The sequence below is a fragment of the Otolemur garnettii genome, unplaced genomic scaffold (assembly GCF_000181295.1).
Source record: "Otolemur garnettii isolate 467f Iridium unplaced genomic scaffold, OtoGar3 scaffold00116, whole genome shotgun sequence".
Classification (NCBI taxonomy): domain Eukaryota; kingdom Metazoa; phylum Chordata; class Mammalia; order Primates; family Galagidae; genus Otolemur; species Otolemur garnettii.
The window spans coordinates 2,394,830-2,421,414 of NW_003852511.1; the positions used below are offsets into that span (position 1 = coordinate 2,394,830).

Here is a 26,585-nt window from a genome sequence, read left to right on the forward strand (position 1 = left end):
CCCTCTTTCCAACTTCCCTGGAGAGCCGTCCCCACTCACCCAGACACAGAGGGTCTTCAGGGATCACCTGCTGATTTCTGCTACCTGGCATCCACCACCCTCCTTCCAACTTCCCTGGAGAGCCATCCCCACTCACCCTCAGAGGGAGCCGACAGCCCAGGTCAGTGCATGGAGCAAACCAAGTGCTCACCCAGGCTCAGTGGCTGTGCTCAGGGTATGTGGCTCACGTTGCACCAATTAAGACACACTCAAGAGTTTTACTGGGCATTAAGTGAGTGAAGCACACTGTCCCTGACAATCCGAAGGAGAGAAGACAGAGGTCCATGGCATCGCAGTCACCTTTGACTTCCAGGATGATGTGTGTTTGAAAGCAGCATCAAAAGAGAGGAACAAGGGAGCAACAGATGCCTCCATCAAACCTCTTTGTTCTTTCTTTTTTTTTTTGAACCTGCCACCTCCAGTATATGGGGCTGGCACTCTACTCCTTTGAGCCACAGGTGCCGCCCTCCATCAAACCTCTTTATCTAGACCCTTGTGAGGTCAGACAGAACCAAAGCTTCTCAGTTATATTACCTCCAAGTCCCCACTTGGATTAAACCTGTTGAAGATGGGTCTCTCTCAGGTGTAACAGAAAAGTGAACACTTCTACACTGTTGGTGGGATTGGAAACTAATGTGTTCTTTTTGGAAAGACGTCTGGAGAACACTTAGAGAACTAAAAATAGACCTGCCATTTGATCTTATAATTCCTCTACTAAGTATATATCCAGAAGACCAAAAGTCACACTACAATAAAGATATTTGTACCCGAATGTTCTCTGCAGCCCAATTCATAATTGCTAGGTCATGGAAGAGGCTCAAGTGCCCATCAACCCACGAATGGATCAATAAATTGCGGTATATGTACACCATGGAATACTATGCAGCCATAAAGAAAGATGGAGACTTTACCTCCTTCATATTTACATGGATGGAGCTGGAAAATATTCTTCTTAGCAAAGTATCTCAAGAATGGAAGAAAAAGTATCCAATGTACTCAGCCCTGCTATGAAACTAATTTATAGCTTTAACCCAATTTTAGCCCAGGAATATGGGGAGAGGGGAAAGGAAGGGGAGGAGAGGATGGAGGGGGGTGGAGGGAGGGTTACTGGTGGGATCACGCCTATGTTTCCTCCTTAAGGGTACATGTGAATCTCTCTAAATGTAGAATATAAATGTCTTAACACAATAACTAAGAAAAAGATATGAAGGCTATGTGAACCAGTTGGATGAAAGTATTTCAAATTGTATATAGAAACAGTATACTGTACCCCATGATAATATTAATGTACACAGCTATGATTTAATAAAAAAAAAAAAAGAAGGGGGCCTATTCCATGGACACTAAAAAGGCACTTAAGAAAGGGCCATATATTCTGAGATTCTCTACTGAGCCTCAGGCCTCACAGGAAAGCCCATCATGAACCTTCAGCACCCTCCCAGCACAGGACCCTCAAAGTGCCCCAGCTCAGCCTCACCCAAAGCCATTTCACCAGGCCTGAATGTACTGTGGTAGACCTAAGTCCAGGCAGCTCAGGAATGGAGGGCAGGGTAAGTATAAAAGAACTCTAATCTGGAAATGAAATGCAGAGGAAATGAAAGAAAGCAGGTGTTGAAGGGAGTTTAAGAAAGAGAGAAATTAAGGGGAGAAAGCAAGTTCAGGGGTGGCTTTCAGGGAGGCGTGGTCTAAGGAACTGATGCTTACTGAGAGCCCTAAAAGCCGTGTCCCTAACTCCAACTCACACATGGTGCAGTTTTAGTTTTGAAGGCTTGATATATGGCTTTTGTTTAAATGGCATTGCTGGAAAATGCAATTAAAGTATTTATACCAAGGGGAAACGTAAAGTACATTTATCTGGGGGCAAGGGGCCCAAAAAACCCAAAACATTCTGTATACTTTGGGATAAAATAATATGTTTCTAGGCCGGGCGCGGTGGCTCATGCCTGCAATCCTAGCACTCTGGGAGGCCAAGGTGGGTGGATTACCCTAAGTTCACAGGTATGAGACCAGCCTGAGCCAGAGTGAGACCCCACCTCTAAAAATAGCTAGATGTTGTGGTGGGAGCCTGTAGTCCCAGCTGTGAGCTATGACACCATGGCACTCTACCAAGGGAAACAAAGTAAGATTCTGCCTCAGAAAAAAAGAGGTATCTATTTGATTTACATTTAGCTTAGAAACACTTCAACCTACAGCTGGGGGTTTCAGAATAATATGATACTTTTCAAAGCTGCAATCTCACGCAATTAAATATTTTGTCTGAACTTCCATAAATAATATAAAACACATAAAATAAAATACATATTTTGTCTGACCACCTCCTTAAAATGGCCTAATTTTCACAGACTGGACAGGACATGCACCACGTGTACTCAGTGGAAGTTCCTTAAGTTGACCACCACAGCATGTTGACCAGTTTGTCACAGTCTCTTGGGGGGTCAACTTACAGAGGTTCTACTGTATTTCTACTTGGCTGCCTCATAGAACAGAGGTGTGATGTTGAGAGAGACGCCATCTTGGATGACTGAAACCATCATAACAGCACGTCCTGAAGTCCTGGCCAAGATGCAAATGGGTGGGAATCGAAGCAGGTGGAGCCCTGTAAACCAGCTAAGAAGCTGAACACTATCTGAAGCATGGGTGATTTTGCCCCCATTTGGCAATGTTGGGGACCTTTTTGGCTAGCACAAATCAGAGTTGTTACTGGCATCTCATGGTAAAGGCCAGGGATGCTGTTAAACACTGCAAAATACACAAGACGGCACCCTCCCACACACACAGAGCAAAGAATTATATAGCCCAGCATATCAATAATTCCTAGGTTGAGAAACTCTGCAGAACCTTCTGTGAAGAAGACAGCAGAATGGCCAGCAAACACATGAAAAAATGCTCATTATCCCTAACCCAAGCATCCCTAATGCTCATCAGAGAAACGCTAATCAAAACCACCCCAAGAAGACCATAAATCATGCTATAATACAAATATCTGTACCAGAATGTTCATTGCAGCCCAATTCACAATCACTAGGTCATGGACGAAGCCCAAGTGCCCATCGACCCATGAATGGATCAATAAATTGTGGTATATGTACACCATGGAATACTATACAGCCACAAAGAAAGATGGAGACCTTGCCTCCTTCATGTTTACATGGATGGAGCTGGAAAATGTCCTCCTTAGCAAAGTGTCTCAAGAATGGAAGAAAAAGTATCCAGTGTACTCAATACTATTATGAAACTAATTGTTAGTTATCTTAGGAATGCTACAATCCAAAGGAGCCCTAGACTACAGGGAAAGGGGAAGGGGGAGGGGAGGGGGAGGATGGGTGGAGAGAATGATATTGTGGGGATCATGCCTATAGTTTATACTATTTGGGTACATGTGAATTTGTCTAAAGGTTGAATATAAATGTCTTAACATAACAATTATGAGAAAGACATGATGGCCATGTTAGCCAGTTGGATGAGAGTTTTCCAAACTGCATATAGAAGCAACACACTGTATCCTATGGGAGAGAATTAATGTACACAATTATGATCTAATAAAAAACAAATTTAAAATAAAAAAAAAACACCCCGAGATATCACCTAACCCCAGTGAGAACGGCGCACATCATGAAGTCCCAAAACTGCAGATGCTGGTGTGGATGTGGAGAGAACACTTTTACACCGTTGGAATTGCAAACTAATTCAGCCTCTTTGAAAAGAAGGATAGAGAACCCTCAAAGAGCTAAAAGTAAGCCTTCCATTTGGTCCTGCAATCCCATGACTAGGTATCTACCCAAAAGACATAAAACCACTTTCCCATAAGGACATCTGTACTAGAATGTTTACTACAGGTCAATTCACAATCATCAAGATGTGCAGTCAGTCAAGCCAAGTGCTCTTCAGCCCATGAATGGATTAATAAACATCTCTGTGCCATGGAATAGTATTCAGCCATTAAAACGACGGAGACTTTATATCTTTTGTATTAACCTGGATGAGCTGAAGAACTCCTTAGTAAAGTATCATAAGAATGGAAAATCAAGTATCCAATGCACACAATACTGATATGAAACTAGGAGATAAACAATTGTACACCCACATGAGAGAGAAATACAATCAAATTCAAGGCAGGGAGAAGGGAGGAGGAAAAGGACAGGAAAAGGAAAGGTACTCACCGAGCCTGAAAGACACAGTCGTAATTTAACGCAGGGGGACTGGCGAGCTCTCACCTAACAGATACAATGTAAGGGTACACAGCACACCCTCCGGGTGCAAGGACCAAAACAGCCTTTATTCCAGGCACACAGGAGGCTCCTAAATTCCCCACACATCCCCAGGAAGGAGAATTTAAACTTGGGAAGAAATGTAGGGCCACAGAATTTGAAATTAAGGCTCCTATAACTTTTCAAGACATTCCAGTCACACTATGGAAGTCTTCCCTAAACCCTCAAATATACATACAGTTCTAAGGAAACATACATGAGAAATTTACTTCCACCCTTACAGCAAACGACTGGCCCTATGTGGATTATCTGATCACAAAGAATCTTAAAGCCCAGGATGAACTGTGAAATCGGTCTGCCACTGCAACACTTACAGCTTGCTCAATGCATTGATTGGTGTAGGTTCCAGATGTCCAAGCCAATTTAATATCAACTTAACTAATGAAATATGAATATAATTGAGAAAGTTATTCAAGGCATTCTGAAGAAAAATAGAAAATATGTTTGGGTTATCTACCTGTAAAAGAGTTTGCCTGCATTACTGTGAATGAACTAGTCATACTTCTAGCCCACTCCTCGGGACAAATTTAATAATGTGCTTGAAAACCGCCTCCTCGTCTTTCTTAAGGGAAACATCGTGCCTGCATTTCATTCTTGGATGAACATGCTATTCATTCTTGGAACCAGTGGCAATGAAAATGGTGCAGTGTGTTTTTCATTATCCTACTGTGTCAGTGTTTCTCTGTCTTTCAGGCGAAGCTGCCTGCACATTTCTTCCGCACCAGGATCCTCACTTCATTTTCATTCCGACTAAGTTGTGTAATCCCCAGAAATACAACAGCCCCAAACCTGAAAACGGAGCTGTACTCACCGAGCCTGAAAGACACAGTCATAATTTAACGCAGGATGTTGCAAAAGGCCTTCTTTCTGATTTCCAGACTTCAAATAACAGGATCTAATCTCCCCTGTAAAATCATAAATTTTCAGCAAAGAAAATTACACATTCCTTGTATGCAATCACTTCAGCTTATGGTATTTTCAAGTTAAAAAGACTGTTTCAATATGAATTGTTGAAAACCTAGGTCCATTCTTCACATTTCTCCACAGAATGTGCACTGTGAGAACACAAAGGGTGCCTGAAAGAAACATGACTAAGAAAATTCTCTTTGACATGCTGCCCTGATAATATACTTAGGTAAGTTATGACTCATTTATTCCTTAATTGTTCTTGATTGATTTATTTGTGTCATCTCTTAGTTCACTTTTTATATATTCTCTTCATGTGTCAGAATAACCTGTGTTAGGCTACAACTGGGTGTGGTTTGTGGCTCATCTCTGAGTATTATGTGCAGAAAGAGGCTTATTAAGCATGCAGTTTTGATGGGTGGACCACATGGGACCATCCCTACCTCTAAATACGCAGACAATCAAGTGCCATAGCACGCTGACTGATGTGTCAGCCTGTTAATGAGGGAAGGCAGGGGATGGAATTAATTTGCACAGTTAACTTAGCTCTATTGCCCCGGTTCAGGGTATTGAGGTGTGAAAATCAGTTCCCTTTCTAATGCAAACGGTCTCTGCTCAGAAGAATAATTCTTAGAAGTACCTTCTTCAGCGGTCACAGAAAGCATAATTAACCTTGTCTATTGTGAGCAGCTGGAGGTTGCCCTCAACTCAAAGGTATGTTCCACCAAGAGAAACTGTAACAGCAACCACAGACCTTCTGGAGGCTTTGATATACACACTAGTAACTACTGAAGCATTTCTGCCAATGCACTTAAAACTATCAACTCCTGAAGTCCAGATAAGGCAACCATATAATTTATTATCCAAACCAGGATCCTTTTGAGAGAAAAATAAGAAGTATGACCCATTCCAGAAAAAATTAGAACCTATAACCCTTATCTTTGGAACTTTGAACTTGCCACTTAATAATTCTCTATGTACACTATTTTAAATCCTTTTCATAACAAGGCATTGAAAAAATATATGAAAGTCAGATTTTCAACTTCAATTTCTAATTTGTTAGATTTCAATATATCCAACAAATACTAACTGGGTATGGGGAACGGCCCTCTTGAAGTTTAGGATTGTGAGGGGGGAAATGCCATTAATTAAATTATTATGAGTAGATACATAATTACAAGCTATAATACTATCAAACAAGGAAAAAGACAGAGCGTTAAGAGAACAAAAACAGTAGATGAACCTGATTAAATCTGAGGTATCCAGGAAAGGTTTTTCTGAAAAGCTAATCTGAGAACTAAAACCTGAATGATAAACTGCACACTGTAGAACTGGGGTGGGTAGGTGGAGATGGCACGTGCAAAGGTCCTGTGGCAGCAGGGGGCACACTTTGTTCTAAAACCATTACGTGGGAAATCACAGGGCCAAGTCTTCCTATTGCAAAGTCTATTTCTCTGGCTAACAGACCAGGCCAAATCCCAAGAGAGCTGCCAGATTCCCCATTCCTGCTCATTCGTAAAGTCTCTGAAAACTCACCGTGCTCATCAATGAAGACATGCATGGCATCCACCGACATCTCCTCCTGCACAGAGGTTTCAGGCCCACTGATGACTTGCAAGACAGAACTGTCTTGTTGGGAAGTTACTCTGTAGATTATCTGTCTTTGTCTATTGCCCTGGAAACTTAACACATATGAAAGTTTCAAAAAAACAATTAGGAGTTCCTCCTTATCTTTAATAAAGCATGAAAAGCAGCAGCTGGTAGATGAGGCTGTCTCATGCTTTAAACCCAAGTGAAGCTAAATAAGCACAAGTTATCCTTACAAGGCAGGAGTCTTGGCAGGTTGAATGAACACAGGACTAGTACCAGTGTGGTCTTGACTTTGTAAGTCTGGTTTTCTTTGCTTGAAATTTTGTCCAGTGGGCTTTTCACTTTCCAGAATTTCTTCCTTCTTCTCCTGGGAACAGTTACCTGAAAAACATTGCTTTATGTGTTAATATAACATTAAATTAAAAGATTAACATGAAAGCTCTTGGAAAAGTTACAAAAACTGTAACAGGAATAAAAAGAAAAATCTAAATAGCTCCTCTGAATGCAAAATGCTTGTAAGTTTCATTTCATTAAATATGAAAGTGTATATGTGTTTAAGCCATGTTATTCAAATATCTATAAATACCAACTACTTTACATATGGATTTAAGGACTTCCTTAAAATAACTCAGTGACCACAAACTTACCAGGTTGAAAATACCCATTTACAGTATACAAGCCTGAAAGACTCATAATTCATCAATGGACAGCCTCAGATGGCAAAAAAAAAAAAAGTATATGAACAAACCTGGCTATTTTGGAGCAAGTTCTCGTTTACCTTTTCTAAATCTTATCAGTCTTTTTTCTCACTCTCCAAATCTAAATTTTCAAGCTAAAAGTAGAATTGGTTACTTCCTAAAGTAGTAGTTTTTTGCTTTTTTAGAATCCTCTTTATAAACAACAAACCGAAGTAAGTGTCTTAGCTTATACCACGCAAAGTGGAGCACATCCCTGAGGGTCAGCCTTTCCTTCCTGCGAACATAGTCTGACGGCCATTTTTAAGGTGAAAAGGACCACTGTGTTCGCCGGACCTCTTCCAAGTAAACTGTGTAGGATCTAAAGCTCAGCAGCCTGAGCCTGAAAGGACAGGCCCTTCGAGACACACCATTAAGAAAGCCCATCAAGATCTGCCCGAGTCTTTAGAAAGTGAAATTATGTTAGTTGGGGGAGGAGAGTAATAAAACACAGCACTGCAGGGTATATAACAAAGGTTTCCATTCTTAGACTTCAAGTAATAAGAGGAACATTGCTCACTTCCATGTGAGCCCTGAAGATAAACATTTCCAGCACATCTGTGAAACTACCATAAGAATTTCTTTGGTATGAAAATGTTTGCATTTCATCTGACAGCTTGTCAAGATAGATGTTTTCACAGTTTTCAAAAAACACATTTATAAGAAAGTGCTATCATAACAAATAGCTTTAGCCAGTGATCATGCCTCATAAGAAACCAGAGAGAGACGCCTCACACAGCTCTCCTCCTCCACACCACACAGACTCGGGCTCCTGTGTCCGTATTTCTTCATCATGTCTTATTTTTCTTAAAGGAGAACTGAGAACATTACGTAAGTCTAACATATGGCCTATTTTTTTTCCTTTTTCCTTTAAAAACACATTTATAGGAATTTTTCTGCTTATAAAAACAAGTCAAAGTCATTGCACATAATTTAAAACTAGACAAAAGAAAAAATTTTAAATCACTCTTAATCCTGCTTCCTGACTTTATCAATGTAGCCAATTTGATACATATCACACCAGTCTTTGGTCTTCTAGAAGGATACACGTATTTTATACAAAAATGAAATCATACACAGATGCTGTTTTATACCCATCATAGTTATCTTATGGTATTATAAATATTTAATGTCATTAGATAGTCTACATTATCCCCAAATAGTAGTAATATAACATTACATTGATAGAGTGTAATTTATTAAATGGACCCCTATTTTTGGAAATGTAAGTCATTTCATTTCTATATTATACATAATTCTTCAATAAGTATCCCGACATATATTCATGATGATTCTCTTAGAAATTTCTAGAAAAGATTGAAGATACAAATGGACAATGGCCAGATAATATACATAAACAAAGAACCCTGACCAACAGTCTGAAGCAAGCAGCCAAGGAAATCAAACCATAAACCATCGTCCACAGTAACCAGCCCAAGGGATCATCAGACTATGTGCAAGTGAGGATCGCAGGAAGTCAGGCCACTATTTCAGGCAGACAATCCAGGAAGTCAAATAATAACCCCTGTGATCATTAGCCCCAAATCTCCTGAATTGAACCATAACTGAGAGCTTCCCTAACCACCAGAACTTGATTAATAATGGATAGCTTCCCTAAATGCCAGGACTTGATTCATAATGGATAACTTCTCTAACTTCCTGGGCTTGATTCATAATGGATAGCTTCCCTAATTTTTAGCCCTGCTTCCAACCAAAGAAAGCCCAGTATGGCCTCCTACCCAACCAAGCACTTGTGAGCCACTTGTAGTCAGCCACCTCCAGCATCCCTGTGCCAATAACCTGCAGTCAGGGAACACCAAACTCTTCCTTTTTTTCCATTAAAAGGCTTTCCCATTTTGCCTGCCTTTAATCTCTGTGAAAACCGAATAATGGTGTCTGAACCCCTTGCTATAGCAAGCTGTGAATAATAGACTTTGCTTGTGGTAATTTGGGAAATCTTCATTTATTTCCACAAAGTAAAACAAAGCTGTATCAAGCAAACAAACAAATACCAAATAAATATGGTTTTAAAGGACTTTGGCTAGAGTGTGGTTTTTCATAGCCTTGAATTTTAGAATATCCCTAAGACCTGAGGATAATTCTAAAGTCCTATGTAGAGAGAGCCTGAGCTGAAAATAAGAGTCCCTTGTGAGAAGTGGGAAGTCACATATCTACCTGCAATCACACATCCAAGCTCAAGCACTGTCCTACTATCAAGCAGGAGAAAATTAGAGAACATTCCCGAGGCTGCTAATATCATTAAACACTGCCCTGTTGTTTTATAAATACACTCCCAAATTGGGCTTAAAATAAATTCTTCAGTGAAAGAGAACAAAAAGTCATTACCAATCTCCGATACATGCTTCCGTGGTGAACCAAGTCATCACAGCAAAACCGTCTTATTTGCTACCTTTGGTGTCACGGTCCTTCTAAGAGCTAAAAGACTCATTGTAGTCCCTCTCTTTCCTCCTTCAAATAAAGGACTTTGTTCTCTGCTGAAGGAGGCACACAAGCCACTCTGCCTTCCCACTCCCTCCTCGAGCGCCACATTCCGACACCCACATCTCTTCCCTCTTGTAACACCTCACAACACACACCTCCCTCAACTTCCATGTTAACACCGTTCTGATTAAATATTAAATATGACTGACTGCAAAAATTAAGAGGAGCAGAAATTCAAGTAGACAAACAAAATAAAGTTTCCATATAGCCTGAGTTGAAAATAAGAATAAAGGACTGAAATTGATCAAATAGCAAGATTTTTCACCTATTTTCTTCTTTTAATTTTTTCTCATATTTTTTTCTGAGTAAATCTCTAACAAATTGCTATTTCTGCTTTCTAGAAGAAACTGACTCAAATGGATTTTGTGAACGGTCCAACCTCACTCAGCTGGCACTGCAGAACCAAACTTTGGCCCTGGGTTATCTGGTTCCAGCACCAATGTGCTGTCCGCTGGACACACTGCTTCAGGGAAAACCCTTTGTCCTCTGGATTATTACTTTCCAATACAGCCACACATGACAAGTATTTAATAGCCATGAATGGCTAATGCCTATCATACTGGACTGCAGTATTTCCATCACTGGAATACTGATGAAATATGTCCATCACTGCAGAAAATTCTATTAGACAGTGCTGGTCTAAAAGTATGAATATTTACATTGAACTGATAATGAGCATGCAAATCTTACATCACAAAGGTTTTTATCTCAAAGTGACCTCTGCTTGTAGGTATTGGTTATGTCTGTTTAAATGCTTCACTAGGGCGGGCACAGTGGCTCACCCCTGTAATCCTAGCACTCTGGGAGGCCAAGGTGGGAGGATCCCCTGAGTTCAGGAATTGGAGACCAGCCTGAGCAAGAGCAGACCCCATCTCTACCAAAAATAGCTGGGGGCGTGGTCATCGGCACTCCTATCAGGAGGCTGGCACAGGAGGATCACTTGAGCCCAGGAGTCTGAGAGTGCAGTGAGCTAAGATGACTATAACTCTACCCAAGGCAACAAAGCAAAACCCTGTTTCAAAAAAAAAGAAAAATTTAACTGGGTCAAAGTAAATTGCTCAGAACTACAAATATGTGGGTTGACAAACCCCTGGCTATCCCAGAGAGCAGAGGAACAACCCTAGCACTAAGAAATGCTACTATCTACAGTCTAGAATATGAGCCGCTATGAGCAACCATGACTTGCAGTAGGCAATTCTACTATATAGACATGACCTTAACATAAATATATATCAAAACGATGTGCTCAAAAATCACTAGAACACAGAAATTTAAAGCTAAAAAATTTTATAAAAACTCTAGTCCATTATCGAGTAACATTATCTTGTTGATGAAAAAGATACTGTTAATGAAAATAAATACACAGAAAATAAATGCACCTTCACTTCATGTAGGAAATATTAGTTTAAGGTTTTGACAAGGACTCTGGCATAAGACTGCCTGGAATCATATCTCAGTTCTGATGCTTCCTGAGCTTACTCCACTAACTTGAGAAAGCTGATGAAAACCGACAAGCCTCATCTGCAGAACAGGAATGCTAAGAGCATCTACACCATAAGGCTACCAGGTTCAAGGAGGAGTGAGTTAATACATAGGTAACTATAGTTTATCACTCAAACTGGGGACACTTCTGAAAGAGAAAGTCAAGTGTTAATAATAATGATGGCGCCTGTGGCTCAAAGGAGTAGGGCGCTGGCCCCATATGCCGCAGATAGCAGGTTTAAACCCAGCCCCAGCCAAAAACTGCAAAAATAATAATAATAATTTTTAAAAAATAATGATGTTGGCAAAACAAGTGTAAATGAGGACACTTCTGGGCAAACCACGAGTTACAGACACTCGTAAGTACGTGGAAAGTACTTAGGACACTACCTGGCATGAATTAAGAGCTATAGAAGTGTTTACTATTACTACGTACACAACAGAAGGTCATTGGGGAATTCTGTATTTTATTTTTATTTATTTATTTATTTGAGACAGAGTCTATGTCGCCCTGAGTAGAGTGCTGTGGCATCACAGCTCACAGCAACCTATTCTCTTGCCTCAGCCTCCCAAGTAGCTGGACTACAGGTGCCCACCACAATGCCCAGCTATTTTTTGGTTGTAGTTGTCATTGTTTGGCAAGCCTAGTCTGGATTTGAACTCGCCAGCCCTGGTGTATGTGGCTGGTACCCTGGCCACTGAGCTATAGGCGCCGGGCCGGAATTCTGTACTTTATAATGGAACTCAGCTGGAAAAGTAGATTTACTTAAATAACAAAAACTTGCTTTATGATCATCTTTCCCAAAATGCATCTATTCTATGCAAAGGAAGAGACATCTATTGTAAGTACTTGTCCCTGTAGTAAAATTTATTTGCTTATTTCTCTGGAAATAAATATTCTTGCCTTCTAGGGAAGCCAAAAACTCATTATAATGCCTTAAGTTCCCGGGGAGTGTAAGGCAATATATGTACATGTGTGCTCATCAGAGAGCTTAGCACTGGCACATTCAGCAAATACCAACAAAGCCAAGCAACAAAAATGACTGCCCAATAGTTGTCCCACTACTTGCATGTTCCAATCATGAAAGGCAAGTGATAGAGAGATACATTGCCTTCTGTGTCGTCTTCAGAACAGACAGTTCTGTTCTGTGGAGTCGCACCTCGGAGGAGCCCCCCTTCTTCGTTCTGCCCTGCTGACCCTGTCAACTGCTCAGCTGCCACCACCTTGGAGGTATTAATTGATTCCAACAGGGAGACAAATTCCAAGAAGTTGGACTCATTTGGTAATTGCCCTTCCTTAGCCTCGAGGTCAGACTTGGAAGTTGGCATTGTTTTCTCTTTATCATTAATAACTTCTCCAGAACTTTTACTCAGGAAGACATCTGTCCCACTGTCTACACTGAGTACCCAGGCATGTCTCTTTTCATGGCTGTTCTTACAAGACGATGGGTCAAGGTTAGCCTGGCCTTCCTTCCCCGCCTCAGACTCAGAGGCCACAGGAAATGTGAGTGGGGGTGCTGTTGCCCAGGGGCTCCATGAGGAAGGACTGTGGTCCTTGGTGGCACATTCCACCTCCCCAGATGTGTAGTAGCCAGGACCGCACTGACTAGAAGACACCTCTGCCTGCAGCCTCTCTGAAGCCCATCCACTCCCACCGCCTTCAGGACAAGCTGTGCTTCCTCCCCCATCCTCAGACAGCTCAAGGGTAATCACAGGGATTCTGGTCTGCTCAGTGTTTGGAGGACTGGCCCCCCCTGGGGTAGCCAGCTCAGCATCGGACTTTAGGCCAGTCCTCTCTGTGCCAACCACCTTCAGGTGGAGGGAGCTTTCCAAGTCTGTCATGGAGTTTGCAGTACTGCTCATGGTGATAACAATTTTAATGGGTTTGTGCAGACTCAGGGGGTCTCCAGGCTGAGAGGTATCAATGAGCGTCACAGCCACCTCACTCTCTGAGTAGTCCACTTCCTGGTGCAAGGGCAGGTGCTCCTGACAGGAGGTGCCCACCAGCTCCTCCGCAGGCCTGATCGTGACAGTGTCACACTGGGGGCAGCTGCTGCTCAGGCTGTCCTGAGGTGACCTGCTTTGCAACTGTTCCTGTATGGAGCACTGATGACAACTGGCAGGTTCTGGAATCAGGACTGAATTCTCACTCCCCCACGGCTGGAAAGAAACATCTGTTGCTAGTAAGTCATACTGAGACAAAGACAGGTGGGGCAATTTCTTCAAGGGTCCCCTATCCACTAAGCCCCCCTCAGATCTGTGGCGCACAGGAGGCTGCCCCTTGCTCCCTCTTTCTGTCCCTTTGCCATTGATGACAGTCTCTGTGGCAGCTGGTTTCACTGGTGTTGCTGACTTGGGCGTGGCTTCCAGCGTGCGCACCTGAGAGGCAGGTAAGCTTTCCCTTCTGATACCAGGTGAGGTAGATGACTCTGGCGCTATGGGCTGGTCTTCTGACAGAATGACACCTGAAATAAACAACAAATGGTAACTTTATAAGCATCCAGAATAGATGAATAATATCTCAGAGCCAGATCTAAGAATAATAAAACTAAAAACACCACCAGCCACAAATGAGATTGGATTCTTATTTTTTAAAATATCACATCCACATGAAATTGTTCCCAAAATATCTATATTTAAAATAATAACTGAGGTCAGGCACAGTGGCTCACACTTATAAAGCTAGGACTTTGGGAGGCTAAGGCAGGAAGATCACCTGAGGCCAGCAGTTTAAGACCAGGCTGGGCAATATAGTGAGATCCCCATCTCCACAATAAATTAATTAACTGATTGATTTAATTAACTTAAATAATGATAGACTTTTAGCTTGTGCTGTGTTGTGGCCTTGTGGTGGAGCAGTAAAATTTAAACACTATATCTGGGCCTGTAGGCACGAAGGCCAAGGTTCTGCTATTTACTAACTACATTACTTTACGCTAGTCACTTAATCCCTAGTCCAAACCAAGATTTCGCAATGTAGCACTCCTGACATTTTGGAACAGATCGTTCTTTCCTTCACGAACATGATGTGCACTGAGGATAAATTAGCAGCATCCCTGACCTCTACTCACTCAATGCCAGTAGCAACTCCTCCCCGTCAGGACAATTAAAAATGCCTACATAGCCCGACATTGTGACAGGCACCTATAGTCCCAGCTACTTAAGGAGGCTGAGGGAAGGGAATCGCCTAAGCCCAGGAGTTGGAGGTTGTTGCGAGCTGTGTGACGCCACAGCACTCTACCATGGGCGATAAAGTGAAACTCTGTTTCTACAAAAAAAAAAAAAAAATGCCTACAGACACTGTTGAATGTCCCTTGGGGAGCAATACCCCTCAGTTGAAAACCTCTTCATCTGTAAAAACATACAACTACATTAATAAGATTAATATATCAAGAAAAACACCATGACAAAAACCACATGATCATGTCAAGAGAGATTTCAACATCTTTTCATTAGAAAAACACTCACCAAATGGAGATTAGAAGAGAACTTCCTAACCCTAACAAAGGCTCTCCGTGAAGCCCTCGAAGATAACGTTATACTTAATGGTAACAGACTGAATGTTTTTCTCTGTAAGACCACAAAGCAGTAATGTCTACTCTCTATTTCTAACCAATATTGTACTAGAAATTCTAGGCAGAGAAATTAGCAAAGAAAACAAAACAAAACAAAGAAAGAAACCAGACTGTAAAAGGAAAAAGAAAAGAACATTTACAGATTACATCATCTTATATATGGAAAATCCTGAATCTGTTAGAACTAATAAACAAGTACAGTGCGTTTGTAATATAAAATCCATGTACAAAATGTTTATGTACCAGCAATAAACAATCTGAAATGAAATTAAGGACACAATTCCAGTTATAGAATATGGAAGAATAAAATACTTAGATCTTAGATCATTCTTAAGGAGAGACCAGAGGACAGGCAAAAAAAAAGTCTTATCAAATTCAGGAAAACTGAGATCAGACCACATATATTTTCTGACCACAACTGAATAAAACTAGAAACCACTAACAAGAACACTAGGAAGGATACGACACATGGAAATTAAGCAATATGCTTCTGAATGACCAGTGAGGCAATGAAGAGATTAAGAAGGAAATTTAAAAGAATTTTCTAAAGAAAGGCAAAGGAAAACACTACACGTCAAACCCTATGAGATACACCAAAAAGCAGCAACAAGAAGAACGTTGACAGCAGTGAGTGCTACATCGAAAAGTAGAAAAGCTTCAAATAAACAACCTAACAATGCAGTACAATGACCTAGACAAACAGGAACAAGCCAAACTCCCAATCAGCAGAAGAAACAATAAAGACCAGAGTGGAAATAAATGAAATTAAAACAAAAAATAAAAGATTTATTTTTATTTTTTAAAAAATAAAATAAAAATAAAAAATACAAAAGATAGACAAAACTAAAAGTTGGTTTTCTGAGAAGATAAACAAAATTGATACACTTTTAGCCAGACTAAGAAAAAAAAGACTCAACTAAATAACATCAGAGATGACAAAGGAGACATTACAAGTGATACTGCAGAAACTCAAAGGACCATGAGAGACTACTAGGAGCAACTACAAACCAGTAAATTAGAAGATCTAAAAAAACAGGTAAATTCCTAGAAACATACAATTAAATGAGGATAAAATCCCAAACTGGAATAACCAGTAACAGGTAATGAGATAGAAGTGGTAATAAAAAGCCTCCCATCAAAGAAAAGCCCAGGACACACTGGCTTCACTGCTGAATTCTAAGCTTTCAAAGAGGAATTAATACCAATCCTACTTAAACTATTCCAAAAAATCATGGAGGAGGGGATATCCTCAAACTCAAGTAGAGAGACTTGTATCACCCTAATACCAAAACCAAAGACACAACAAAAAAGAAAAGTATAGGCCACATCTCTGATGAATATAGGTGCAAAAAGTCTACCATAAAATACTAGCAAACTGGGGCGGTGCCTATGGCTCAAGGGAGTGGGGTGCTGGCCCCATATGCTGGTGGTGGTGGGTTCAGACCCAGCCCTGGCCAAAAACTGGAAAAAAAAAAAAAAAAAAACTAGCAAACTGAATTCTATGAAACATTAACAATATTATTCATCATGATCAAGTGTGATTCATCCCAGGGCTACAAGGATGGTTCAACATACACAAATCAATCATTGTGATAACATCATATAAATGGATTGAAGGACAAAAACCCTGTGATCAAGTCAACTGATGTTGAAAAAGCACTCAATAAAATTCAAATCCCTTCACGATAATAACTCTCAAAAAAATCACATATCACAAATCACATATCTAAGTGAACTTACACCATATGCTATGATAAAATATTAAATAACGATAACACTTTACCTTTGAGATCTTCCACTGTTTCCTGTGCTGGCAACTCCTAAACAAATAACGAAACAAAGATGAATGTATCAGTCAGTTCATTGCACATTTCCAGGCAGTCAGCAGTCACTGATCGGGAGACACTATTTTTCTTAAGTTTCTGTGAAATAGGGAGCAGGAACATATACATAACTGTAAACATTCAACGAACATATACATAACTGTAAACGTTCAACCAAGACAACTGTCCTGAGTCCAAGGGAGAGTGCTAATTAACAAACTCAAAGGAGAAGGAATAAGGCTCTAATTATGCTACAGTGAATAGAGCCCAATACAGCTAATCTGGGAAAACGGCAATATACTGACTTTCCCAAGACCAGGGTGATGGAGCGTGGAAAGCAGTGGAGAGGAGACGCTGATTCCAGGTGGACAGCAGTGCAACGACGATGGCGCAAATGAGTGGCAGGAGAAGTGAAAAGCAGCAAGGTCCGCCCAGGGCCGCCCTGACCAGTGTGCCCAGCTCAGCAGTGTGGGAGGTGGGAGCAAAAGGAGAGAGGCCAGGAGGCATGTTTGAACACAACTGGGAATTCTGTTACGGTCACAAGTGCACCTTTCAGGACCTTCCCGCAGCCTGAGATGCGATATTTCACAAGCACAAGGACCAGTAACTATAGCTTGAAAACTACAATCACTGAACACTCCCATTCTAGACGGGATTCACCCTAAAATAACATGACAGGAGTAAAACAGGAAAAGAGACTACTAACCAACGGCGTGGAGGAGTGATGAGAGTTTGGGCTCTGTCCTCTGGAGCTGCAGCGGAGGGGAGGTGTGGAGAGGTTCCGACCACCCTCTTCCTTTTTGCTGTCTTGAATCTGCCTGTTACTGTTAACCCAACATGGGAGAAACAAAAGACCAGTAATATTATCAAATTAGAACCACACTCTTTTAGTATTAAGCCCCAAACTGTTTTTTCCTAGAGTCATATTCTTTATATACTAATCTTATTTTTAAGAGAGTAATAAATGTTACTTTAAAATTATAAGACATGCTTTTTTAAGGACCTATAAGACAATAAAAGAATGATGACAAGGATTCAAGGATGCTTAATAATTACTCCTTTTTTTCTGTTTGAGACAGTCTCACTCTGTCATCTGGGCTGGAGTGCATTGGCATTATCACAGCTCATAGCAACCTCAAACTCCTGGGCTCAAGTGATCCTCCTGCCTCATCCTCCCAAAGAGCTGGGACTATAGACACAAAGCACCAGGCCCTGCTAATTTTTCTGTTTTTTTGCAAAGACAGTGTCTTGCTATGTTGCTGAGGCTGATCTCACATTCCTGACCTCAAGTGATTCTCCCACCTCAACTTCCCAAAGTATTGAGATTACAGGTGTGAGACACAATGCCTGGCTAGTAATCACTCTCAATATTTCAGTTCTATGCAATGCATGACTTCTATATTAACAAACACAAATGTTACATGAGTTTAAAATACTGTCATACTCTAAGCATTTAAATAAGATAAAAATACTGAAGTAAATTGTTTGCAGGGCTAGGCCTGAGGCAAATGAATTTTAGATCATGATATAAGGCCATATTCATAGCTAGTTAAACCATCTTGATTATCAATATTAGTTTTATATGTAAGGACATGCTTAAATATAAGAAAAGGCACAGATTTGTGTCTGCCTATAGTGGTGTTTTCATAACTTAATGAAAGAGAAAAGTTATTTTAATCAAAATTAAAACATTTATGAACTGACACTTTAATGCCAAATGTTACCTTGGGATTTTATGATTGGTGACGGGTTCACTGATGGCCTCTTTGTCTTTGTTTGTCTTTTCTTTCTTTCTGGACTGCTTTTGCTGAATTACTTCTCCTTTATCAAACATGAGGTGAAGGCGGTAACTGACCACTTTGATTACTGTGAAGAATACAGTCACTGAACTGCAGTAAAAAAATACAGTGATCGCACTTGGAGGAAAAGCCTAAAGAGGAGAAAAGAAGGAAAAAATCATTAGCTTTAAGATTTTCTTCCTGTTTTAAATCCGGAAGCATTTTTGGACTATGTATAGAGTGTGCATTAGGCAAGATTCCCAATTTCATTAGTTGGATAACTTTCCCTGGTTACTATACCTGTAAAGAAAGAGCTGCTATCTTTTCATTTTATATTTTTTCAGTCTTTCTCGTTTCTCAGGTCCCAGGAATTGCACTGATGACCAACACGTGATTTGCAGACAGGACCCCGCAGAATGAAAGATGTCTGGGAGGGAACCCCCCACGTCACTTTTCTATCACCTACACCAATGCATCTTCCCAGGTGTCTCTGGTCTTACAGGGCAGGGAAAGGCCTTTAAGAGGCTGTTTCGGCTCGGCGCCTATAGCTCAACCGGCTAAGGCGCCAGCCATGTACACCTAAGGTGGCGGGTTCAAATCCCCAGCCCGGACCCGCCAAACAATGACGGCTGCAACCAAAAAATAGCCGGGCGTTGTGGTGGGCGCCTGTGGTCCCAGCTACTTGGGAGGCGGAGGCAGGAGACTCGCTTGAGCCCAGGAGTTGGAGGTTGCTGTGAGCTGTAATGCCACGGCACTCTGCCCAGGGGGACAGCTTGAGGCTCTGTCTAAAAAAAAAAAAAAAAAAAAAAAAAAGAGGCTGTTTCTATCAACATAACACAAAAGGCCTTGTGGAGAACAGAAGAAAAAAGAAAGCAGGAAGGCCAGAGTGCCCCCCATCCCCCTCCCTGATCGCCTACGGAGATAACAACAGTAGGTTGTGGTTTTCCCTAGGTTTGTGAGGCCACAAAAGCATATTGCTTCCAAAAGGAAGGACATTTCCAGCAGTGACAAACAAGCTTAGTATGAATGCTCTTAAGAAACAAAAATAATCATTGAGACCCATTAACTGTCCCCCACACACCTTTCTAATTCTCTCCCGAGACCATGGACCGTCACAGGTTCTCTGATCCTTCCTAACTAAATTGTCATCCTTCAGGATAGAAGCAGATCCATGAGTAGCCCAAGACAACGTCAAGAACAGCCTCGATGACCAGCGAGTCCCTTTTATAAATGGACCTTCCTGAGGAGCCTACAGCCTGCAGACTGACCACATGTGCCCTCCAGATCCCAAGTGTGGCCCCTCGACCAAATCCAAACTTCACAGAACAAATCCCTTTGTCAAAAGGGTTCAGTCAAAAGGCCACACTCAAGAATCCAGAAGGCCACACTGGCCCCAAGGCTGCAGGCTCCCCACCCACCCCTGGCTGCAGCCTGGAACCCCAGCTTGGCCTTCAGATGGCAGCGCCCAGCCCCCATCCACCCCTAAGCAGCTCCTGCACAACCTGCCATCACCCCATCCAAGAGTCCATCACCTAGGGAAGAGAATAGCCGAAGAGAAAGCACGACAAAGAAAGAGGGAAAATGGATCACCAACAAGTAAAGGATGAAGTGAGGGATTTTCACCATCACCAATCTGCTTTTACTTCATGGGGGAAATGTCCATATATCAATGTCAGGGAATAAATAAGCAAATAAAAGAACAATTAAATAAGATAATATTACGCAGATACATAATGAAGTGAAGTCCCACCTGGCGGCAGCTAAGTTTACATTTACACATGTGCCTCCTGAAGTAAAGCTATGAAGACTCTCAAGCAATAATATGCAGACAAGTTGAAAAAAACACAACACAGCACAGAGTGGTGGGGGCTACCAAATAGCCCAATCATTTTTTTCTTAACTATCTTGGGTTTTAAAAATTTAGGTTAAAACTTGAGTTAGTTTGAGGAAACTGACAAAAGACACTACTGTGTCCATGAGAATAAATCAGAATGCTATTATATGCAAATTATATTCAAAAGTTGTTTGAATGTGAGTAAGGCTTCACGTCCTCCAGTCAGCAGGGGCAGCAGAGAGAGCCGGTGCTCATGGAATAGTCCACCTGCTCCTCTGCACTGCTCAGCCTCTCTTGCAGGGAGGCTGGGGCCATGTGACTATTTTGCCCAATAGATCATAAGCAAAAATGCAGAGCCTACACAATTATGAGCCAGGTGCCTCCTGTATCCCACTCTTCTCTTTACTTAGGGACCTCAGAGGCCACATTTCTCAGAAGACACATGTATAAGATGATGAAGCTTCCTCCTGCCTGGGTACTTGAATGACTGTGTAGCAAGGCTGTATATTACAGACCCAGGATGGGCTTACAGTGGGCAAGAAAATAAACTTTGATTCATTAAACCAATGAGATTTGGGGGTTTGCCTGCTGTAGAAGCTTGCATTGCTTAACCTAATTAATAGAGGGGGGTATCTTCCCTGGGGAAGCTTCATTCAAATTAGATTAGAGATGCTGAGAAAATCAAAGGCATTGGGAAAGGAATGCTAGGGGGGAAAGCTGAGAGATAAAAGATTACACTAAATACACTGCACTTGGGAAAATGCATTTGGAAAGAAAACTGACATGCCACAATACGGAGGGATAGTATTTTTCAATTTATCCTCATAAATTTGAACTACTGTATAAGTTTGTAATACTGAAATTAAGAAAAGGCAAGTACCTAGAATTTGAAATTAATATGAGCATTAGCATCTAGTTTGCAACCCAGGTGAGAGCAGTTCTTGCCTCATCCTCCAGGAAGGGCCACTTGGCACTCTGTCACATCTGCAGAAAATCTGCAGATTTCCTCAGCATCTCTAATCCAATATGCCTCACGAGGTCACAGTGAGAGACAGGGATTTAACAAAACTCTCCTGGGAGAAGAAAGGTTTTTACAGCATGTGAGGCAGGGTACATTATTCCTTCCCAAATTCTCTGATCTCATGATTCCTTTAAAAAACCTCTCCCCAGACAGGCACCGTGGTGTACACCTTTAGTCCCAGCGACTGAGGAGGCTGAGGCAGGAGGATCCCTTCAGCCCACGAGTCTAAGGTCAGCCTGGGCAACACAGTAAGATCCTGTCTCATAAGTAACTGAAAAAATAAATAAATAACCTGTCCCTACAGTCGACTCAGCAAACAGAATCTAGCATCTTCCCAAATATTCCTTTTTAAACCATGCAATAAAGCTTTGCTCAGGCTCTTCCAATTCTACATTTCCAGAGACATCATAAAAATCATTTTCCAGGCTATTTTATTGCAAACATCACCAAAATACCTCCAGCTCTAGGATTAGCTGCCTTTTTTTGTTGTTGTTGTTGCGACAGGAGCCTCAAGCTGTCCCCCTGGGTAGAGTACCGTTGCATCTCAGCTCACAGCAACCTCCAACTCCTGGGCTCAAGCGAGTCTCCTGCCTCCGCCTCCCAGGTAGCTGGGACCACAGGTGCCTGCCACATCGCTCGACTATTTTTTTTTTTTTTGGTTGTAGCCGTCACTGTTGTTTGACGGCCCCGGCTGGGGATTCAAACCCGCCACCTTGGGTGTACGTGGCTGGCGCCTTAGCCACTTGAGCCACAGGCACTGAGCCAAATTAGCTGTCTTAAGAGGTGTGAATGGGGGGAGAAGAAGGTGGTTTAGGAAAGAGTGCCTCATAGATGAGCACTTAGCAAATTATTTTTCGCCTTATATCACAGACTCCACTCCCCAATATAAGGCATATTCATATTTTGGATAGATATTTACTTGCTCCAAGAGAAATCATAATTTCTTATTTCCATGAATTTATCTCTTTACCACATTCTAAATAAAAATATGAGACAACGGTTTTGAAAATTGACCAAAGAAAAGTTCTCTGACATATTATTAATATACCTGGTAGTATAATAACTCATTTGACCAAACTTTTCTGACAAATTTTCCCAAAAAACATGTTACCAATGGAGCAATTACAAATACAGCCACACCTCACAAAACTAAGCATCTCAGGACTTGGCACCTTCTAGAAATGCCTGTTTGTGAGGACACCCAGATGGATCACAGTCCTTCCTAGGGGACCCATCTCTGTCTGTTCCATCAGGCCCACAGCTCTGGCTTTCTTATAATCGCCCACCCTGTTGTTTGTTTATTTCTTTATTGTGGTAAAATACATATACCATAAAGTTTACCTCTGTAACTATTTTTAAGTGTACAGTTCAATAGTGTTAAGCGCTGCCATCATCACCACCATTCATCCAGAATTCTCATCTTCCCAAACTTTAACTCTGTTCCCATTAAACACTAACTCCTCACTCTCTACCCCCACATCCCCCAGCAAGATCCATTCTGTTTTCTGTCTCTGAGTTTGACCACTCTGGATACATCACATAAATGGGATCACACAATACAATTCCTTTGAGACTGGCTTATTTCACTTACCTTAATGTCTTCAAGTTTATTTACCTCTGTTGTAGCACTGGCAGGAATTCCTTTCTTTATGTGGACACACCACGTTTTATTTATTCATTCATCCATCAACGGACAAATGCCTCTACCTTTTGGCTATTGTGAGTAACATTGTTCTGAACATAAGAACAGTGTGCACTTATCTGTTCAAGTTCTTGCTTCAATTCTTTTCAGTAAACAGCCAGAAATAGAATTAGCAGATGATATGGTAATTCTAAGTTTAATTTTTCAAGGGGCTGCCACACTATTTTCCAAAGAGGCTACACCATAATATGCCACTCTGGTTTTTAACTACAGGCCAGTGGGTCATTGCCTCCCCTCTCTTGAATGGCCTGGAGAAATAAAATATTTGGTAGTATAATAACTCAGTATAAATGATGTCCAATGAGAAGAAGCCACTGCTGAGGGCTTTAACGTACAGACATAAAGGATGCTGTTGGGGTTTCAAACTTTACCGAAGTGACCTTTATAAGGGTACTTCATTAATTACTTTGACAAACTAATTTTTAAGACTTTTGGAGGTGATTATTCTCATTTTATAAATGAAAAAGCTGAAGTATAAAGTGGGTCACACTACACAGCTGCTAAGTACATAGAACTCCATTTACCTGGATGTTATTTACCTAGCAACTTCCCCAGCCTAATAGAGCACCAGGGACTCAAGAAATTAATAAAAACAAAGTGTATCTTCTAGGCTGTCAGAAAGCATCACTGTTAGAGGGAAACAATTGCTCCCTACTCCTTGGTTTCCAGGAGAGGGGGTTACGCCCCACATAAATCTGTACTTACTGCACCTCTGACTGTAATAACCAAGCCCCCAGCCCTTGACCCCCTCCCTAAGACCAGTAGGGAACAAGCCCCCTACCATAGAAAAAGAAACCTCTCCTAAGCCTTTTAGTTCCTGCCCTCTCAAGGGTAGAGAAACAGTCTGAAATTGAGGAAGTATGTAGGGAGGGGGTGAGGAAGGGAGGGTTGGATTCCAAATAAAAACCCGGGTGAAAAGGTCTCAAGTTGTTCTCGGAAATTTACCCAACACTTGTTTTGTACCCCTGAAATATGAACTAATGTCTAAGTAAACATGTACCTCCACCCTGAATTGTATAAACCCCTATGACATACCCCCATCTTATGATCATGAAGTAATGTACTTGCGATATATCTTGTGATGTATGAATCAATATGGACCCTTACCTTGTGACCCCTGAGCTATACTGAGTCGTGCTAACCGCTATGATTGGCTTCTGTATTGCGCTAGCTTGCTAGTCACCATGACTATGCAGAATAATGGTATAAAAGGCTTCTCCCCCACTATTCAAGGCTTCTTGTTGGCCCACCACAAGAGCACCCTGCAGGATGCACCTGTAGGCGTATCAAAATCATCAATAAATTTCTATTAATTAATTATATCTGAAGTGGGGTCCATCCTTCTCTCAGCTGCCAGGATTACAACATGACTCACCCTTCCCTTAGTGACTTCTGACAGGTGATATGGGGAGCAGGAATGGGGCCTGTCTTCCTTATGCTGTCCCCTTCTTCTTTCTCCAGAGATGGGGATACCGAGGAGGTACGTCTGAGTGGCTGCTCCATGCTGCAGGGTCTCCAGCATCAGGCCTCAATTCAGAGGCTTTCCACACTGCCCCTGACCAAGTGGGTGAGTCTCTATGACTCTGGGCTCACAGTTAGCAAGTCCACTTGCCCGCAGACATTAAGTCTCATTCCCAATTATCAGCTTCATTCACAAAGAAAGTTAAACTCCATCTGTTGTTACCCTCAGAAAAGGAAGGTACTACTTATTGGGTCACCAAGTCTATGCATACATTTCATGAACTTGACTGGAAGGGGAACTTAGCAGTTTGGTCGAATGCTCTTGGTCTAGACGTCAACTCATTTATGTGATGAGGAGTAAGTTTAGTAAACTTCCTTTCCTAGCTCACAGCAGAAAGTAGAAGGTGGAGTGAAAAAACGAATAGAAAAAGTCACTGTAATGCCACAAGACATAAAAAGTGATGGCTGAAATGATGAGAGAAGTAATGTTAGAAAAAAGAAAATCCATCCCTAAAAACACAAAGGTACTTGTAGGATCATTTTCTGAAACACAAACATACTTCAGTTATGTCTGAGGTCTGCTTTGCTTACCTCAAAAAAGCAAAATAAGATATCTGGTCTATGATATTCAATATGCTATGAGAGAAGACAGAGAAAGTTAAAACTACTCCATCAATATGATTAAGATAAATTGAGTTTTTCTGCTTAAAGGTTAAGCTTCAAGTTATTTGAAAAATATCTTTGCTCAGAATATGTGGCCTAATAAATAAGGCATTAATTTGCAAAACATAGCAGGCACACTCATTCTTGATATTTATATGCTATGGAAAAGTACTGAATTATTCTGCTGTATGCTGGAGTTATTTCTTCTGCCTGTGGGCAACAGTTAGCTTGGGTGTGCATGCCCCCTGGGGGAGATCAGAACCTCCTACTGCACTTTAGAACCTCCTACTTCAAGTTTCTGGATGCCTGACAAGTTATACGACTTTTCAAAAAAAACATGTGTTACTCCAAAAAGATAAGATTCAGATTTAGAAATCTGAGTTGTCTTATCCGCTTCAGAGATAAGATAGATCCTATTTTGTACATTCATTTTGTCAAATTAAGAGATCAGCTTTGTCCTTCTGGTTTCCCATTCCCCGTTCATTCATTCATTTAACAAGTAAGTGTTGAGTATCTTGTCCATGCCATTCAAGTAGGACTCTTGGGTCTTATGTAAGGAAACCCATAATTCCTCGGGGAGGGGGGGTTGGGAAGAGGTGTGTATACCAAAATAAATCAGGCCACACGACAGAAAAGGGCTATCATTTCTCTGCATATATGCTGTGTGAAGGAATTTACAAGTTTCAAATCCAAAATAATAGCTTATTTCTTAATGAATTTCTTGTTATAAAAATTAAACAAATTTAGTATTTGTTCAGAATACTTGTGGTTCTGTGCTGAAACCTGGAACTGAAGTTTGGACCCCAAGAATCCATGCCAAGAACTCCCACATGTACAACGTGTATCCTGACATATATGAACTTGCCCCATATGTTATGAACAGGAAGGCCTTCATGCGGACCTCTTAAAGTAGGCCACCCTTGCAAACACTCACTTTAAAATGATGAGATGGACAGAATCAAGAAATGTGACTTACTCTCAAAATTTAGCCCTATTTGCACTCTATCTTGCACAGTAAAATGAATGAAAAAGAATCATAGTTTCTCTTAGGTCGGCTATTGCTTTTGCATCTGCTATCTGTTTTTATTAAATCTGCTCTGTTAGCACGCTATTTGACTGGAAAAAAACAGTAAATCTATTCTGATTTCTTTGAGCTCCTGGACCTTTTCCTTAGTATGCAGCTTTTCTTTCTTTCTTTTTTTTTTTT

The 26,585-nt window shown here is 41.2% G+C and overlaps 1 protein-coding gene across 1 annotated transcript in view; it reads right to left on the reverse strand.

Annotated features, from left to right (window-relative positions):
* Positions 1 to 26,585, reverse strand: part of PCNX2 (pecanex homolog 2) — a 340,225-nt gene that overhangs the window by 276,275 nt on the left and 37,365 nt on the right. The window contains exons 3-9 of the mRNA XM_003797465.1: positions 18,644 to 18,849; positions 17,626 to 17,743; positions 16,880 to 16,916; positions 12,682 to 13,986; positions 7,037 to 7,184; positions 6,750 to 6,895; positions 5,119 to 5,212 (exon numbers count right to left, since the gene is read on the reverse strand). Of these exons, the coding sequence (XP_003797513.1) occupies positions 5,119 to 5,212; positions 6,750 to 6,895; positions 7,037 to 7,184; positions 12,682 to 13,986; positions 16,880 to 16,916; positions 17,626 to 17,743; positions 18,644 to 18,849 (2,054 nt within the window). The remainder of the gene's footprint in view (positions 1 to 5,118; positions 5,213 to 6,749; positions 6,896 to 7,036; positions 7,185 to 12,681; positions 13,987 to 16,879; positions 16,917 to 17,625; positions 17,744 to 18,643; positions 18,850 to 26,585) is intronic.